Source organism: Bubalus bubalis, chromosome 16, assembly GCF_019923935.1.
Source record: "Bubalus bubalis isolate 160015118507 breed Murrah chromosome 16, NDDB_SH_1, whole genome shotgun sequence".
Lineage (NCBI taxonomy): Eukaryota > Metazoa > Chordata > Mammalia > Artiodactyla > Bovidae > Bubalus > Bubalus bubalis.
In genome coordinates this window covers 50,529,743-50,547,751 of record NC_059172.1, presented here as the reverse complement: position 1 = coordinate 50,547,751, position 18,009 = coordinate 50,529,743, and the positions used below count along the sequence as shown (strand labels likewise).

The following is an 18,009-nucleotide window of genomic DNA, read 5'->3' as shown; positions in this document are numbered from 1 at the left end:
GGTACAAGGAGAGAGAAAGAAAGAAGCAAATGGACAGAATGTGAACACTTGGTAAATCTGGGTAAAAAGTACATGAGAGTTTCTTATACTAGTTTTGCAACTTCTAAGTTTAACGTTATATCAAATTTAAAAGTTACTCCAAAAAATCTGCTTTAGTAGAGATTGCTAGCTAATTATAGCACCTGTCTCCTCTTCCTCCTGGAAGTTCCGCTAGCCTACTTCTCCCAGGCTCTCTTGTGGCTAGTGAGACCACGTGATGAGTCCCCCACCAATGGAATGTGAGTGAAGGTGATGGGTGCCACTTTCAGGCTGGACGCGTAAAATTTGCCCAATTCTTTGCCCTACTGTGCAGTTGGAAGCTTGCGTTGAAAATGGCAGGGCCATAGGATGGAAGGAATCTCCATTTAGGAATTTACGTGTGCAAGAAATAAACCTCTATTGTGTTAAGGCACTGAGATGGGACTCAAGTTCATCTGTCACAGCTTCTAAAGTGAAGTGAAGTGAAAAGTGAAGTTGCTCAGTTGTGTCTGACTCTTAGCAATCCCATGCACTGCAGCCTATCAGGCTCCTCCGTCCATGGGATTTTCCAGGCCAAGAGTACTGGAGTGGGGTGCCATTGCCTTCATCTCTCACAATCTAGGCTCCGAACACACACTTCCCTGCCTTTGTCTTCTGTCTGAAACATGTTCTTTTAAGTCCTTCCTTCACACGCCCTTTAGATGCATGGTCCCTGACCTTCCCAATTCTGTGTGGCAGGTTCAGTGTGCAGGTCTGTCTTGCTTTCTGAGCACAAAGACTCATTTTCCTTTATAGTCTCACTCTCTCAATATTTCCCCAAGTTGTCTAGCAGGTGCTCAAGACACCAAGTGTTAGTTTGGATAAAATACAGATAAATTAGCTGACTTCTGCTCTGATACCTCTAGCCACTAATTTCATGAATATAAAGCATAATGTAACACAAAATCCTCAGATTTTTATCAACAGTCCCAATGGTCCGATTTTTGGTGTCTTGGCCTTGAGTGATGGAAGGGTGTCAAAAAGGCATCATAGGGAGTAGCTGACCCACCAGAGGTTTACCACAGCACCCTTCACCAGTCATAAACAGTGGAAGGAAGAAATGGTGAGAAAGGATGGCAGAGGAGGTGCTGATGGTGGTGGAAGGGTGTGTGCCTGTGCGTGTGTGTATGTGTGTGTGTGTGTGTGTAAGAAGAGATGGTTATATCAGTAGGAAAGGAAGCTTCGCAGGACACATTTTGCCTGTTTTGCCTACTCCCTAGTGGCTGATACTCGGTACATATGTGGCGCACAAATGAGAGAATGAGCAGTGTGCAGACTGACACGTGTTAGTGCATATGTAGAAGGCATTTTGACAGAGTGTGAATGAATAAAATGGGTGCAGATTTATGGATGGAGGGCATGCAAGTATGTGTGTTTAAGTATTCCTGTGTCATCCATCATTATAACCGTGGCAGTCTGTCATGGAGTGTCTCATGGGGGTCCTTCTGTATCTGCAAGAAGCAGCAGCTCACGCTCAGACTCCTGTACCCCTTTTTCTTACCAAATCCATCCAGGCTCTTAGGGAAAGCTCTCTGTAATCATGCTATGGTCTGAAGAGCACTAGTTCTGTGTTGTGGCAACTCTGCTGTGTGATCTTAGGCAAGCCACTTAGCTTCTCTGAGTCCCTTTTCTTCCTTAGTTCAATGGAGATCCTTCAGGGCTATTGTGTGGATAACCTGGAATAAGTGAGATCAGTGTGGAAGTGCTTTGTGAAGTGCCCAAGCATATGCAGACAGGGGGGATTATCTGGTATTAGGAGGCTATCAGGGAAGCTGACAGACCATCTCGGCTGAAGCGACAACTGGCCGAGGCCAGAGCCCTGCACCATCTCCCAGCTGGCAACTTCAGCCCCAGGACACAAGACATTAGGTCTCTGCTCCAGTGGCTCTGCTGGTCCCACCTCTGGCACGGCACTCTGTCCCAGCTTTCCCTGTTCCAGGGGAACTGGTGTCTGGGGACAGAGGTGGACCGAGGAGTTATCTCCCTCCCCTAGCTGGGTCCCCTCTCACCGCACAGGCCACGGCCCTGGGCCTCGCTGGCTCTGCTGGCCTCCAGGATCATGAGTCCCGAGCTGTGGAGCCACTGGATCTGGATGTGTGACGGCGTCCGGATCACGTACATGTGGCCTGTATCCTCAATTCTGAACCCGTGCCAGCTCACAGGGGGCCACACAGGCTGCGCGTCCACAGACACCTTGTGAGGAGGCGGGTGTTCAACGTGAGCACAGCTTGTCTGCCTGTTCAATCATCCCTCCACCCATCTATCCAACTAGCAGTTATTAAAAATCTGTTCTGTGACAGGCTCTGTTTCAGGTACATGCAGGCAAGACACAGTCTAAGGCGGCATAGAAAAATTCTGAAATCATTTTTATGAGTGTAAAACAATGAAACAAATGCAATAGCCAGAGGCAGGCAATTTCTATCTACGCCCAAATACGCACAAATCCTGAGCCTGTCCAATCACTCTCTTCTTTCCTGATTCTGCTCAGGTCATTTCTTCTGGGACAAGCTCATATGTTTAGCTGCTCAGTCGTGTCTGACTCTTTGTGATTCCATGGACTATAGCCTGCCAGGCTCCTCTGTTCATGGGATTTTTTTCCCAGGCAAGAATACTGGAGTGGGTTGCCATTTCCTCCTCCAGGGAATCTTCTTGACCCAGGGATCAAACCCGCATCTCCTATGTCTCCTTCATTGCAGGCAGATTCTTTACAAACACTGAGCCATGGGGGAAGTCCTTTTATTCTGGGAGATTTTCCCTAAATCTCCAGCCCCTAGGTTGGGTATTCCTTCTCTGGGGTCTTCCCAGATCTGTCCTGGCCTTTAAGACAGATTTGTTTCTTCATCATGACTTTCAGTGGACTGTGAGCTTCTTAAAGGCAGAAACTATGTCTAGTCACTCACCTTTGAATCCCCAGCACCTGCCTTGAGGCCTGACATAAATTGGGGGCTCAATGCATGTTTGTTAAATATGCAACACTTTAAACTCAAAGCTACAACCCCTGCTACATACAGACAAGGTTAAATGTGTATGTATTATGGATTCTCAGTTTTACTCTGTAGAAATGGGAGATGAAAAGATTAGGATTTTAAAATATTTATAATGACTTTATACCCTCCCACCCAAGCATCACTGTTTTATTAATCACTTGGCAAATTATCCAGTGCATAAACTACTGTGCTGAATAGAGGGAGTCCTAGCCCAGCAGTCAGAAAACTTTAACCTTGGCCAATTCCCTGGTTCTCTCTTATCCCGAGCCTTCTGAGCTGTACAGACAGTGCCGTGGGCTCCACGACCCTGAAGCATGTGGGACAAAACCCAGGGAGTATTATGCTGAAGTCTAAGCAGTGGGTTTTTCTGAGAGCCTCACAAGGCATGGACCTTGTGTTCAATGTTCATGAGCAGATTCTAGTAAGAGGGCTGCAGGTCTTATCTCAGGAAGAGGTGGGGAGAGCCGGAACTCTGGGACCTGAGAAGGAGTAAGCCCAGCTCACTCTCCCACTGGGAGGAGCAAAGGCAGGGTCCTTGGAGCAGGTACCCCACACAGGGGGGGCTGTGGTCAGGCACCGGCCTCCTTGACAGAGGTGGGCTTAATGGGAAGCCGATGCAGCTTAAATTCAGGGCTCCTTGCTTAGACAGTCCCCTTCTTGGACGAATCCCCAGTAGTGTGTTCACATGGCCTTCTATTTTTGTAAAAATTGCAAAAGTGAAATATTGGGTTGGCCAAAAAGTTCGTTTGAGTCTTTCCGTCACATCATCTTACAGAAAAACCTGAATGAACTTTTTGGCCAATCCAATATTTTAACCACAATCATTTAAGGCTACTGTCTCTTGCCATTTAGCTTCTTTTCAGTCACAATATTCCTCCTGGCACACTTCCTCCCCTGACATTAGAGTGGTCACAAATATCCTAATGAAAATCACCTCCAAGTATATCTAATTTGCACTACTTTTTTACAGGTTATGAATAAGCTTCAAAGCCCCTCCTGCCCCTCGCCTGATTGCTGCCCTGACCTGTAGGCCGGCTCCCTGATGCACTCACCTTGCGGTTGAAGCGGTCAATGGTGACCTCGTGGGTCTTGTGAGTCAGATTCAGCATCACCAGACAGAACGGGGGCCAGTTCAGGTGCCCCTACAGAGAGAACCCAGCCCTCATCAACCCAGAGGCCGGTGCTGCTGGCCCCTCCTCCTGGGGAGCAGCTCTCCCCATTCCCCCAAGCCAACGCTCCTACAGTGTGCTAAGAGCACCCACTGCAGCTGTGCAGATGGTGCACAGAATCCCACAGAATGCTCTGGTTCCACCTGACCTCCTGCAAGCCCCCCAAAAAGCTGTCTCCTTCCACCTGGCTCATGGGAGCATCCCAGGTGGTGGTTCACTGCAGCCAGCATCCTTGACCACAGACCACATCCTAGGGATGGCATCCCAGCTCCTCTGCATTTCAGAGCATTTCAGTACCTTTCGCAGGGGCCTGGGCTGCTAGGATGAGCAGTGAATGGTGCAGGCTCTAGGAAGGGCCAGGAGGTGGCGCTCCACTCACTCTTTCCGCAAGTGCTGGCTCCAGAAGACACCCACCCCGCCCTTGCCTGAGAGAGGAGCTGTGGGCAGGGGCCTCTGATAACCCTCAACAAAGCCAACTCACTGCTCAATCTCCCCTCCAAACCTAGTCAGGTCCCGAGGTCCCAGCAGGAAGGGAAGCAGGGGATAGTCACCAGGTTGGCACTTTTGCAGTCGAGGACGTGGACGGTGACCATTTCTTCCGGTCTCTGGCTGAGGATGTAGATGGCCTCTTTAAACAGGGCCACGTGGCTCCCATCAAAGGTGACAAAGCTCAGATCAGGGAAAATTGAGCACCGGCCTGGGGAGGGGAGAGACGAGAAGAATAAACAGATGCCCCCAGGGCCAAGGCCACTCAGGACCACCAGGCCTTTTCCGGAGTGATCCAGAGGCCCTGGGGGCTGGCTGGAGGGTCCCACAGAGATGAAAGGTCACAGGGGTAGGAAATCTGCCAGGTCAGAGGTCCTTCTGCGGGTTCATGTCAAAGTTACCCCGAGAGCCAAGAGCACACAGGTGAGGGGCAGAGGTCGGGCTAGGGTAAGGGTAGGAGGGAGACACGGGAGGCGCCGGCAGACCCCACGACTCACAGGCGCACTCCCAGATGGGGCAGCAGTGGTCGCCGCCCACCCTCACGGCGAGGCCCAGGACCCCACAGCGAGGGGGTGCGGCGCCCTGGGGACAGTGCTGGGACTGGTTCACACGGATCAGCTCGCCCTGCAGGCAAATGTGGCGGACGCAGTCCTGCTCGGCGATCGGCTGGGGCACAGGGTGGAGGAACAGCTTGAGTCACCCCTTGGGGCCGCAGCCACTCTCGCCCCCTGCCCTGGCCCACCCCCAGCCGTGAGGGCACAGATCCTTACCCTTGTAGGTTCTAGCAGGTGGGGGACCCTGAGGCACAACAACGAGGAAATGGTGCCTTCACCCTCCCTCCACCCACCCAACACAGGCCCCCACCGAGGGCCTGGGGCTGGGCTGAGCATGAGACTGGAGTCAGGGACTGAGTCCCAGAGAGTCTACATAACCGCCTGGCCCTGCAGAGAGCTCCAGGCACAGAGGCGTGCGGACCACTAGTTCAGACTCAGAGAAACCCAAAACATGCACGCATACACACTTTATCTCTTTTCCTACAAACACACAGACATATACCATCTTGCAACAACATACATCACATGCACAAGAGCACACACGCAGATAGATGAGTGTCCACATGGAGTCCCGTACATGTAAACACAAACGAGTTCACACAGAGTCCCGTGTGGGCACACAGACATAAACATGCTACACACACGCCAGCACACCATGCTGTCACACTGGCTGTCCCACCAAGCCATCCAACAGGCCCCTGGACTCCAGGTGGGGTATGTGGGATCTGCTATGGCATCAGGGGCCCAAGGAGCCTGGGGCAGGGGCCAGGATGGTGGCTAAATGTCATCTGGGAGTCTGACAGCTGGCTAAGGAGAAGCTGCAGCCAGCCGTGAGGATGTGAGAGCATGATTGTGTCCAATCCCCGGGGCACAGGAGGAGGGAAGGCATAGAGGGTCCACAAACCGGGGCAGACCCTGACAAGCCACTCACGACACAGGCGGCAGACGTTTTGGCCTCAGCAGTGGTTGCCAAGGCCTCGGCTGAACCCGCTGAGACGCTCTGGACTGCGGAGGCTGAGCGCCCAGACTGCTGGGTGGTGGCCTCTCCCTCCGGCTCCGCTGGGGGCTGAGGTCCTGCCGAGGTACCGTGGGCCTCAGCCAGCTGCGGGGGCAGAACGAGTGGGCTCTCTCGGGAGGCCGTCCTGGCCGAGACTCGGCTCAGTGGGTAGGATGTGGGCACGAGGGGCACCGTGCCGGCCCAGGGGCCCTCGGCCCCTGTCACCAAGGTAGCAGCAGTGTGGGCCACCGCAGGCATGAGCTCCATGGGGCGCCCCTGGGCAGAGCCGGATATCCAGGTGGGCAGAGACACCTGCTTGGACAGGATGGCCGTCTTCTCTGTGGTGCTCTTTCGTGGGGCAGCAGATACTGTGGAGGCCGCACCCTCAGCCACGGCCTCGACCCCAGGAGTTGGCAGTGTGGCTCCCAGAAGCAGGCCTGGAGCCGTGCCTGTTGCCTGAGGGACCGCATGACCGGGCGGGTGACCCTGGGCCATGATAGCAGGGGTTAGAGGCGGTGCAGGACCGAGGGTCCCAGCAGGCAGAGTCGTGGCCACGGCGAGAAATGTGGCCTGTTGCTGGAGTGGAGGGATTAGGGTAGAGCCTTTGGGGCCAGGCGTGGCCACTGGAGCGGACGTCCCCACCTTGGCCAGGGGCAGGCTGGTGTCAGGAGGCAGGCCAGAGAGGAGCTGGGCTGGCTGGGTGGACTCCAGAGTGGTGAAGGGTGTGGCCCCCAACGCGTGAGCAACTGTAGACAGGCTGGCGGCAGCTGCAGTCCCCGAGGGCCGAGCTGGGGGCCTGGCGGCTGTGGTGGCATGCTGGGCGGGGCGGGCTGGGGCCATGGGCAACGGGCTTGGAAGTGGGGCTGCTGGCAGGCCTGTGGGCTGGCCAGGCCCGGGTTGGACCTTCTCTGGGGAAGGCACGGTCTCCACGCTCTCAGTCACCAGGGTATGGGCAGGAATCTGTTCTGCAGCTGTTCTGGCCTCAGCTGGGGGGCTGCTAGGACTGGAAGGGCCCTGGGCCTGTATGGACTGTGGGACCCCTGTCCCGGTCATGACCTTTGTCATTGCAGGTGTCAGAGAAGCTTCGCGGGCTCCTGAGGAAGTGAGGGGCCTGGAGGTCACTGCCAGTGAAGCCACAGGCCTGGAGGAAGGACTTGCAGGCAACTCCAGGCTGGGGAAGGGCTGGAGGGGCGTCGTCTTAACGGGCAAGGAGCTAAGGCCTAGGACCGTCACAGCTTTGGTCACAAGGGGGAAGCGAGGAGCAGGGGGTGACAGAGAGGAGACTGTGATGTTGGGGCTCTCGGTCAGGATCACGGTCACCCTGGTCGTCTCCATGGCACCTGACCCCATGCCAGATGTGGGCACGTGCTGTGAAACGGGGAGGGATGAGGGCTCTGGGGCCCCGGGGCTAGCAGGGTGGCCAGCGGTCACTCCCTTGCTGGCCGGGGCCTCTGTGGGGTGCCCAGGAAGGTTAGAGGCTGTGACTCCCAGGAGCTGTTGCTGAGTGGCCTGGGCGGGGCCTGGAGACAGCGCTGGCCCCGCCGTGGCTGCCGTGGGCGGGTTCAGGGCTGTGGTGAGCGGGGCAGTCGGTGTGAGCGCTGGCCTGTGGGATGAGGCCCCGGGAGCTTCCTGTGGAAACTGCGGCTCCCTGTCACTGGCAGCGGGCAGCACTTGACTGGGAGGCAGGGTCTCGTTGCCAAGGGCCTCCGTGGGAGCCAAATCCACAGGCTCCACACCTGGGGCAGACGAGAGAAGAGGCTCAGCCAATGGGGCGACTCCTGCGTCCAAGGGTCATCACTAGACAGGGCTGTGATGCAGGGCTCCTGGGCTAGCATCCTCGGTGAGGGGGATAGGCAGCTGCTGACCCGCCCAGGGCCTCTGTTACGTGGTGTCAGATGACTCAAGACATCAGCAGGTCCCTGCCCCACACCTCAAACCCTGACTCCAGAGCCCAGTGACCTCAGGTCTGAATCTGGCCACATTCTCAGCACAGGACCCCAAGCCAGACTCTTCCCCACATGGGCCTCATTTTTTCTGTCTGTGAAAAGTGGGGTAATGGACTGGATGAGTCCCTGCCTGCTTTAGAGGATCGTCACCTTCCAGAGGCCCCTCTGGTGACCGCTTCTCCAGGGACCAGGGGGCTCTGGTGAGCATGACTGGTCAGTGAGACTGGGGATTTACAGGACACTGGAGGAGGGGTGAGAAGTCCAGGCCACTCACAGTCCTCCAAGTGGACGCATCTCTGTGTGACTTCATCCAGGACCTTGGGGGTGGCGCACGCGGGCACACAGCCCTCCACCCTGAGGACAGAGCAGGGCGCTAGTTAATGGTCTGGAGCACAAGGGCTGGTTATGCACACCTGGTGCCCACACTCACACATGTGCACATTTAGGCACATTTTCATGTTTCTTCTCCACACCTGCGGGACTCAAAAACATTCACACAGACACTTATATGTCCACAGTCTGCCAAAACATCAGTGTACATACCTACTTATGCACACACACCCAGCTACACCAACACCCATATACTTGCAGCTCATATACAAGTACATACACACAGCTCTGTACACCTGTGCACCCACAGCCACCCTTTACACCCACATGAACACACACAGGGCTCAGCTATATGCACACATGCACAAATCCATATTCAAATATGCCCATATCAGTCAGGTTCACCCTGGTTCACACACATCCCCGTACCCAGTAAACAAAACATATATATACAAGTACATGTGAAAACACACACACGTCAGTACAAGCTCATGCCTAAACTCACAGATGGCATACAAACCCACTCACATAATGAATGCTCAGACACTGGTGTATGCACCTTAACTCCCATGACCCCTCACCTGGGCACATCCCGGCAGCCGGCTGCCCATGGGTCCCGGCAGGTTTGGAAGCAGGGGCTGGCACAGGCATCATAGCGCCACTCACAAGTGGGGTAGGCAGCCCCCGAGGGCTTGGCATCTGGAAAGGCACCCAAACCCAGGGCCCCGAGACTGAGTGACACCAGGCACCAGCTCCTGACCAGGTGCCCGAGCACAGAGGTCATCCCAGCTCAGCCCATGCCCATCCTGCTCCATCGAAGAGATGAATGGACTCATGAAAAAAAAGTGAAGACTGAAATGAAATTTTAAAATAAAATGAAAAGCCAACCTAAGGAGAAACTGTATTCTTGAGAGTTGAGGTCAGTGTCTGCGGGATCCTTGGGTTGGGACCCTGGGACCTTGGTTTTGTGGGGGCTGAAGTCTCAGCAGGGTGGGGCTATGGAGCAGGCAGTTGGGGCTGGACTTTGAGAGGCGGCCAAAGAGGCTGGGACCCCTGACCTTTGCATGAGGCTGCCCTGTCACCCTGCCCCTCTGAGGCCCTGGTGGCCAGAATTGCCCCCTCTGACCTTGGTGGCTAATGATAACAACAGCCAAGTCTTAACAGCAAGCATAACACTCAACAGTTCACAAGTATTTACTCCCTTATCCTCACAGGTAGCACAATTTTAAAGATGAGGAAACTGAGCACAGAAGATGCTGGGAATATTAGACTTTCCCAGAAGTGATTTCCTCTAAAAAGGCCTTGAGCTAGTGCCTTGACAAATGAAGGATCTTCATGGAAAGTCTGGAGACCATGGCGGGTTTCGAGGTGGTGTGTTAGTCACTCAGTCGTGTCCAACTCTTTGAGACTCCATGGACTGTAGCCCAACAGACTTCTCTGTCCATGGGATTCTTCAGGCAAGAATACTGGAGTGGGTTGCCATTCCCTTCTCCAGGGGATCTTCCTGACCCAGGGATTGAACCCAGGTCTCTTGCACTGCAGGCAGATTCTCCACTGTCTGAGCCACCAAGACCCCAGACCACATTGGCACAAGTGACTAGTCTCTGAAACCGTGGCCTGAGCTGGGAGGTGTGGGCAAGCTCCCCAGCAGGCTGGAGGGAGCAGCCCCATTCTGACTCCTCAGTCCCCAACACTGCTGCTGACTGTAAAGAAGCCTGCTTTTCTAAGATCCTTGAGACCAGAACTGGGAATTTACATCTGAGGAGCACCTACTATGAGCCAGGCCCAGAGCAAAGCCCAGGAGACAGTCAATCCTCACAACAACCTTCTGAGGCAAATGTCCCAGGGAGAATAAACAGGGAGAGGGGTTCTGGGGCTCTTCCAAGTGCCAAGGACAGGGGTCAGGATTCAAACCCAAGGCTGTCTGTCTCATAGCCTGGGCTTTTTTCACTCTGTCCTGGTGACTTCCAGGAAGGGACACAGTCCTGGCATCATAGCCGGTGATGAATCCGTGCTGGGTGGGGTGCCTGGTGGACTTGACAGGTGACCACTGAGTGTAAGAATGAGCTGGCCCCGCCCTGAGCTGGGAGGGGCAGGGGATGGTAAAGGAAAGGCTGACTGGGGGCGCTTTTACACACATGTGCATGTAAATGGATCCATTCATACAGCACCGGTGCCCACACAAGCGCAAACATACATGTCCACATACAAGACAGACAGGCCAGCCTGGAGCAGTGAGGCCTTTATAGTCACTGTCTCCAGGGTGTAGGCAGAGAACAACTACTTTTGGGGCAGACCCACCTGCAGGGGTATGGCAAAGCCTTGGAAGCCATTGGTCTCAGCTAGAAAGGGCACGAAGCTGCCCCATCACCACCCAGGGTCCGGGGCCTCTCAGTGGGGATGGGGGGTCTGCGGGCTCCTCGTCTGTGCCCCAGTGGGCAGTCTTTGAGCTCACAGGGCAGGCATGTGCCCCCATCAGCAGGAAACCTGAGCCAGCAAGCTACACAAGCTGTGGCCAGGATGATCACTTTCCTCCTCGCTGCCACAAAGGCCGCCCTATTTTTAGACCATGTAAATGGCCTGCAGGAGTAGGCAGACCCAGGAGGCTGGCTGGGCACCAAGCCACACTGCCCAAGGCTCCCTGGGCCACCAACATGGAGGCCAGGCCCCCTCCCATCTCAGGGGTGGCACCGTGTGGCCTCTCTGCAGCAGGAGAGTGAGGGTCTTGTCTCTCAGGGGGCAATGGGAAGGGTGAGGTGGGGAGAAGGCAGGGAGGGTGAGGCAGGGTAGACACCTACCCAGAAGGCGGAAAAGCGTGCCCCGGCGGAAGGCCTCCGTGTGCTCGTACGGCCGCAGGGCCAGCACTGGGCCCGACACGTAAAGGAAGGCCCCGGGCTCCGCCAGGGACTCCAGGGCCACCAGGCCCGCCCGCCACGTCCCCCGGTGCAGAGAGAAGGAGGCATGGTGGCGGAAGGCATCGCCGGCCTGCCACTTAGCCAGCTCCAGAGACCCGTTGGCTGTGACGTGGAGGAAGAAGTTGGGTCTGTCCGCTGCCTCCAGGGACACCACATCTGGGTCTGCAAAGAGCCATGGGGGTAAAGTCGGCAGAGAGGGATCCAGATGGGCGGGGGCGGGGCAGACACCCAGGCTCCATCTGCAGTCTCAGCAACCCAGGACTGGGCCCTGCTCCTCCAAGCCTGAGCCACCTCCCCTCGGCCCACCCATCTTGGCCTGCTGGCTGCCCCTCCGCAGACACCACCTCTGCCTGAGGGGGTGGCAACGGGGGGAGTTACAGTCCCAACTGCAGAGCCTTGTGCAGGTAACTGAACCACCCCCTCCCTCCCTTTCTTCCCTTCCCGCCTTCCCTTCTTCCTCCCTCTTTCCCTCCCCACTCCCCCCTCCTGCAAACATCTCTGAGTGCCAGGTGCTATTCTAGATGCTGAGAAAACGGCGGGGAGCAGGACAGACAGAAACGGCCGTCCCAGCGGAGTTCTGTTCCATGGGACGTACTGGACGACCTGGGCTTTGCTGATTTGCCAGGCTTCAGTTTCTGTGGTCCCACCCCTCACAGAATCCCAGAGGGCCAGAGCTGGGGGACCTGGGGACTTGAGTCCAACTCATGGAGGGGAAACTGCTCCAGAGCTGGGCCCCTCTGTCCTCTCTCCTGTCTCCACCAGGGCCTATTTCTAGAGAGAGTGCATTGCTGCTGGGTGGATCCCCCCTCCACAAACATGCACGCACACACACACACACACACAGGGCCCTGCAGGGTCAGGACCCAAATCCACAAGCAGGTGTCTGGAGTCCCTGCCCGCCACGGCTGGCATGTGGTGGGCAAGTGAATTAACGCCTCCAGGTTGTGAAGGATGAACAACGTGTGAAAGCCCAGCACCCGACCTGGTGCGTCTCCCCCATCACCACCCCTCCCCTCATGGCCCCAGGAGTTCCTGTTAGACCTCCCTGGGCAGCTGTGAGAAGACATGAGATAACTGGAGGAAGAACTCATTATTAATGTCAACAACAACTGCAACTGAGCAAGGACTTACTCCGTGCCAGGCGCAATGCTAAGCAAGCAAGCCCTCTGCTCGCTGCTTGTACTAAATTCCAAGAGAGCCCTGTGAGGCAGTGAATTCACTCATTCAGCAGCTAATATTACTGAGGGCCCATCATGTGCCAGCCACCGTTCTAGGCACCAGGGACACAAAAGAGAACAAAAGGACAAAACCCCTGTCCTCATGGAGCTGACATTCAAGTGGCGGATGTGGAGGGGCAGGGGGAGTAAACTTAGAGAAGAAGCAAATTCCGTATAATAGCTTAAAAGGGGATGACACTGTTATTCCCATTTTACAGATGAGGGAAGCGAGGCCTGGAGTCACACTGATGGTGGATGAGGGAGGCAGGATTGGAGTCCAGGCTCTTAACCACCGTGCAGTCAGCCCTAGGGATGGGATCCAGCAGTGGGCATGGGGCATCCCGGAGGGGTGGAGCGTGAAGTCCCTTGCTGTGTGACCTCAGGTAAGTCACTCCCCATCTCTGAGTCTTGGCCTTCTCCTTTGTGAAGACTGGGGTTGGCCTAAACCAAGTTTCTCAATCATTTGTCCTTAAGTCCTCCTAACAGGGGAGAGGCTGAAACCCAAAGCTTGAGGTACAGTCATCCCTCAGTACCCCCAACAGCACCAAAATCTGCAGATGCCCAAGTCTGCAATGTTTAATGTCCTAGCGGTCATCCATCCTGATCTGTAGGTTTCACATCTGAAATTTTGCCTGCAGTTGGTTTTAATTCCTAGATGTAGGACCATGGATACAGAGGACTGACTGTACAGAGTCTTGAGTTTTACTTTAATTAATCAAGTGACTTTCACATTCTAAATTTTATTTCTCTTTTAATTTCTCTGTTTGGGAGGCAGCCTATCAAAAAGTGGGCTGCTGTCACTTCCAAGTGCCCTTGGGTAAGTTACCTAACCTCTCTGGGCCTCAGTTCTCACATCTGTAAACTGGGAAAGTAATTTAAATGATAGCAACTACTTCCTAAGACTGTTGTGAGGATTAAATGAGTTATTACAGGTGAAACACTTAGAACAGTGCCCAGCACATGGTAGGTACTACAGAAGAGTGAGATAGTATTAATAATAAAACTATTATTAATAATAAATAATAGAATCAATAATAGATAACCTCCTCTAAAAATCTTGAATGAAAATTGATACTCCAGGGAGACATGCTGCCGGGATGTAGCAATGTGTGCCTTCAGTACATTCCATGAGCGGTCAAGACTGCCAGGGAGAGGCTTAGGCTAAAGGACCGCTGAGTCCTCCTCTTTGTGACCTTTTCACATCGGTGACATTTCTTTTCATCACAGTCTTTCCCGTTCTTCAAGACTAAGTTCAAAGGACACCTCCCCCACGTAGCCACCCCAGAGCTTACCTGGAAGGGACATTCTCTTCTGCTATCCAGTACTCTGGGCTCAGCACAGGGAAGGAGCACAGGATGGGGTGGGAGGGGAAGCGGGGTCCTCACTAGGTCCTGCCCCCAGCTGCTCAGGAAGCCCAGGTCTGACCGAAATGTAGGCTGGCTTTCATAGCCTCGGGGCATCCCATCCACAGTGACATTCTCCAGGGTCAGGCTACTCTAGGTTCTGCTTAACACGCCATAAAACCACTGGAAAATCAACACCCCCTCTCCACTAGACCTTACTTACTGGACTAAAATACTGAATGGGGAATAGAAAATTCCCACTAAGCAGATGGCCCGTTACATCTGGAAGGTTGTAAGACACCCTTAATTCTCCAAGCAGGACCACACAGATCTGAAGGTCAGGCATGTCTAGGGAGGAAGCGTTCTCTTTGGGGGACACTGGAGGTGCTTCTGGCCCTCCCATAGCCTAGTCCCTGGCTCCTCACACCCACGTTTCCTCATGCAGTGATGGGATTCCTCCCGGCACTTCCTCCTGTACCCCTGACTCACCCCACCATGGACATCACCCCGAGCTGCGCTGGGGTGTCCCTCCTCTCCTTAAAGCCCTTCCATGGCTCCCCACTGCTCTCAGGATAAAGACCCACTTGGATTACAGGTTCCTCCCTGGCTCCTTCCAACCCCTCGAGGAACATATTCTAAGAAGCCTCTCTTGACTCTCCAAGGCTGAGCTAGGGGCTCCACCTTCCCACAGGCGCTGTAACTGCCTTGTGTCCTCTGGGTGGGACGGTGGGCTTCTGGTGGGCAGGGATGGTGTCTCTGACACCGCTGGTCCCCTGGTGCCCAACTCTGTGCCTGGCACGGGAACAGGGTTCAGTGAAAGGGAGGGAGGCAGGGGAAGCTGCAGAGGAGGAAGAGGAAGGAGGGAGGAGGGGAGAGAAATTAAGAGGGGGGAGGACGATCCTCATAACTAGACAAACCACAGATCCTAAGAACATGAGACCTTAAATTCTCAGGCTAGAATAAACTCTCTGAGCCATGTCTTGGTTCAAGACTCCAGTCCACACTGGGATTGACTGTGTGAACCATCCTTGTGATTAGGAGATACTGACTAGATGGGACCAACAGGATTTGGGGAAGAAACTCTGATCACAGTGACTGCATGCTGGGACATGCAGAAATGGTCACAGAAGAGAAGGCTTCCCAGCACTGGTGAACTGAGGCTTTGGCTGGCCCAGGACCCAATGCAAATACCAGCCGGGGGTCACTCCCCACCAGGCAAGGTCCTGCCAACCCTCAGGCACTACTGAACTCTGAAGAGAAGATGGTGCCCACTACAGCTAAGCCTTCAGGTCTGCTGACAGTCTGAGACTCAGGACATGGGCTATGTGCTTCAGTCTGTGTTAACCCAGCAGTCCAGAATTCCGAACCACAACTGAGCAAATCAAGAACCAGCTCCTCCATTCACAGGAGAAGTTCTGCTGCAGTCCATACATTAGCCAGCTCCCCTCTGGCATTTGAAGTCTGTCTAATCTTAAAAATAGAGGGGGCTGAGGAGGAGGAAGAGAGAGACAGAGAGGAGGGGAGGGGAAGTAGTAATTATTGCCACCCGGCTTTTCTGGAACATAGCTGTTGTGTGAAGCAGGGTGAACAGGTTCATTTGGACCTTGGCCTCCCTGATCTCTCAAGAAGAAGATGGACAGTGTCTCTTGAAAGAGGCTGAGAGGCTGACCCAGAACCCTGTCTCAACTAGGAAATGGGCGCCTGTTGGAATCCCACACTTCTCCAGCTACCAGAGCTGGCCTAGGGTCACAGCATCTGCCCTCCTTCCACCAAGGTCCAGAGGGTGGGCCTTACCGTGGGCCTTGGCCTCGTACAGCGCAGCTGTTAGCAGGAAGTTCACAATGTCCCCCGGCGCCACGTCCTCTGCTCTCACTAGGACCAGGGCACCGCCTGCCACCTTCATGGCCACCAAGGCACCGCCGGCTGCCAAGCTAGCCAGCTGGTAGGGGCCTTTCCCTAGTGCTGGAGAAAGGGGGCCCAGTCATAAGTCCTGCTTCCCTGGGCCTCTGCTCACCTCCTATCTATCCCTACCTGCCCAGCCTTGTTTGAGATGGGGGAGAAGAGAGGCCCAAGAGCTCCACTGGGTCACGTCCTCAGCCCCAGGCCCTGGGGACCTTGATTTCCAGAAGGAAGGGACGGGAGGCGCAGGTTGCCAGCCGCTGAGGAACTGACCCCCTTCATAGCTCCTGAATCACTTTGTGGGAAGCCTGGAAACAGGCCACCCCTAGAGGAGTGGGGGTGTCGGGGTGGGCATCTGGGTCCACAACGTCTCTCCACCAGCCAGTCCCCCTGCCTGAGACTCTACCATCCCAGCTGCTGTGCTATTCAGAGTTGCCCCTGGGACAAGACATCTGTGTAGTCTCTGCCCACCCGAGGTCTGGAGAGTAAAGGCCAGAAAGGCTTGGGTTCAGCGTTAGCACCTATCTGCTTCTTTCAAACATGTGTCACTTCTGGGTCTCTTGGGTTCCTGGGGTTGTCGGCACAGGCAGGACAGGGGCACAGGTTTCCCAGACAATCACAACAGCCCTGTAACCAACCTTACAGGCTCTGGTGTGCCCTGCCTTCCAGAGTCATCTTTCCAGTCCCTGCTGTAACTCCTCAACAGCTCCCCTCTGCCCTCAGGATAGAGTCCAAGAGCCCGGCCTGAATTCAGGGACCCCTCAAGCCCCAACCCCTGCCCCTGCCACACCAAACTTCTCTCGCTCTTCCCTGTAAGAACCCTACGGCGCTCCACCTTCTGTCTCCACCCGTGCCGCCCCACGCACTCAGCACAGTCCTCCCTGTCTGAGCCCGCGGCCAACGCCTCCTCCATCTCTGGGGCCCAGCTCAAATGCCGCCTCTGTGGTGCAGCTCTCCCCGCACCCTCTCCTCTCACATGTGAGCATCTTTCCTCCCTTGTGCTCCAGCAGCATCGGTGCATGGTACGTGCTGATCACAGCTCTTACGAGGAGGGTCTCAACTGGGGAGACCACATCTGTCTCCCCTACCAGACGGGACACAGGCAGTGCTGTGCTGGGAAATGGTGAACAGTCAGCACCCAAAAAATGAATACACAAAACCCCATTTGGTAATGTTTGCTGATTTCCGTGGTGCGAATACTCCCACCAGCGGTCAGCTTCAAACACCAACTGAATGTGGAGTGAAGAAGACACAGTGGGCTCTAGAGAGTTGGGGTGGGCTGGCTCCAGAGCTCCACTGGGACGGGTCTCGTTAACCATTGCATCCCCAGCACCCGGCAAGGGCCTGGACCAGAGAAAATGTTGGCAGCACAGCCGAGCAAGGAATGGATGGGTGGGTGGGTGGGTGGGTGGAGGATGCTAGAAGCAGCTTGTCCTTTGTCAGTTACTGCCACCCAAAATGCCACAGAAGGGAGAAAACTCGGCTCAGAGCTGTCTTGCTGAAATGTCTTGCCTGGTGTCAGACAGACCCTGCCTGTGAAGGGACCGCAGTCCTCCCAGTACAGATTCAGGCCTCCAGGAGTTAAAGGTCGGGGGCTATCAGGAGCCCGCTGAGGCTAATATTTTCAGTCACAGCAGGGACTGTGGCTGGAAAGACGACCCTGGAAGGCAGGGCGCACCAGAGCCTGTGAGGTCAGTTACAGGGCTGTTGTGATTGTCTAGGAAACCCATGCCCCTTGAGCTGCCGCGGCAGCTATTGTGAATAATCATACTGTGCCTGGTCCAGCTCTCATCTCATGGACCCCCTACCTGGTATCCTTGTCCCTCTAGTCAGGCCCCCACTATTTCACCCTTCAGGGGGACGTTTCGCAAACCAAAATCTGATCATGTGGGTAACAGGGGAAAAGCCTTGGGCTTGTATCCATATAGACTTGCTCCTGGCAGGATGGTGCCTGGAAGCAGGGGCAGAGGGGACCTCAGAAGTCAAAGGTGAATGGCATCAAGGACTTGATGAGCTTTTAATTCCGCCAACCTGGCCCCACCACACAAAGATCGGTGCTGAAAACTATTCCTGGGCAGCCCTCCAATTCCATCCAACCCCAGTGATTAA

At 55.0% G+C, this 18,009-nt stretch overlaps 1 protein-coding gene across 1 annotated transcript in view; it reads right to left on the bottom strand.

Moving 5' to 3' along the window:
* Nucleotides 1–18,009, bottom strand: part of OTOG (otogelin) — an 85,543-nt gene that overhangs the window by 22,317 nt on the left and 45,217 nt on the right. The window contains exons 32-40 of the mRNA XM_044929582.2: nucleotides 15,796–15,963; nucleotides 11,325–11,603; nucleotides 9,108–9,225; nucleotides 8,471–8,550; nucleotides 6,185–7,986; nucleotides 5,197–5,365; nucleotides 4,765–4,910; nucleotides 4,097–4,186; nucleotides 2,067–2,250 (exon numbers count right to left, since the gene is read on the bottom strand). Of these exons, the coding sequence (XP_044785517.2) occupies nucleotides 2,067–2,250; nucleotides 4,097–4,186; nucleotides 4,765–4,910; nucleotides 5,197–5,365; nucleotides 6,185–7,986; nucleotides 8,471–8,550; nucleotides 9,108–9,225; nucleotides 11,325–11,603; nucleotides 15,796–15,963 (3,036 nt within the window). The remainder of the gene's footprint in view (nucleotides 1–2,066; nucleotides 2,251–4,096; nucleotides 4,187–4,764; nucleotides 4,911–5,196; nucleotides 5,366–6,184; nucleotides 7,987–8,470; nucleotides 8,551–9,107; nucleotides 9,226–11,324; nucleotides 11,604–15,795; nucleotides 15,964–18,009) is intronic.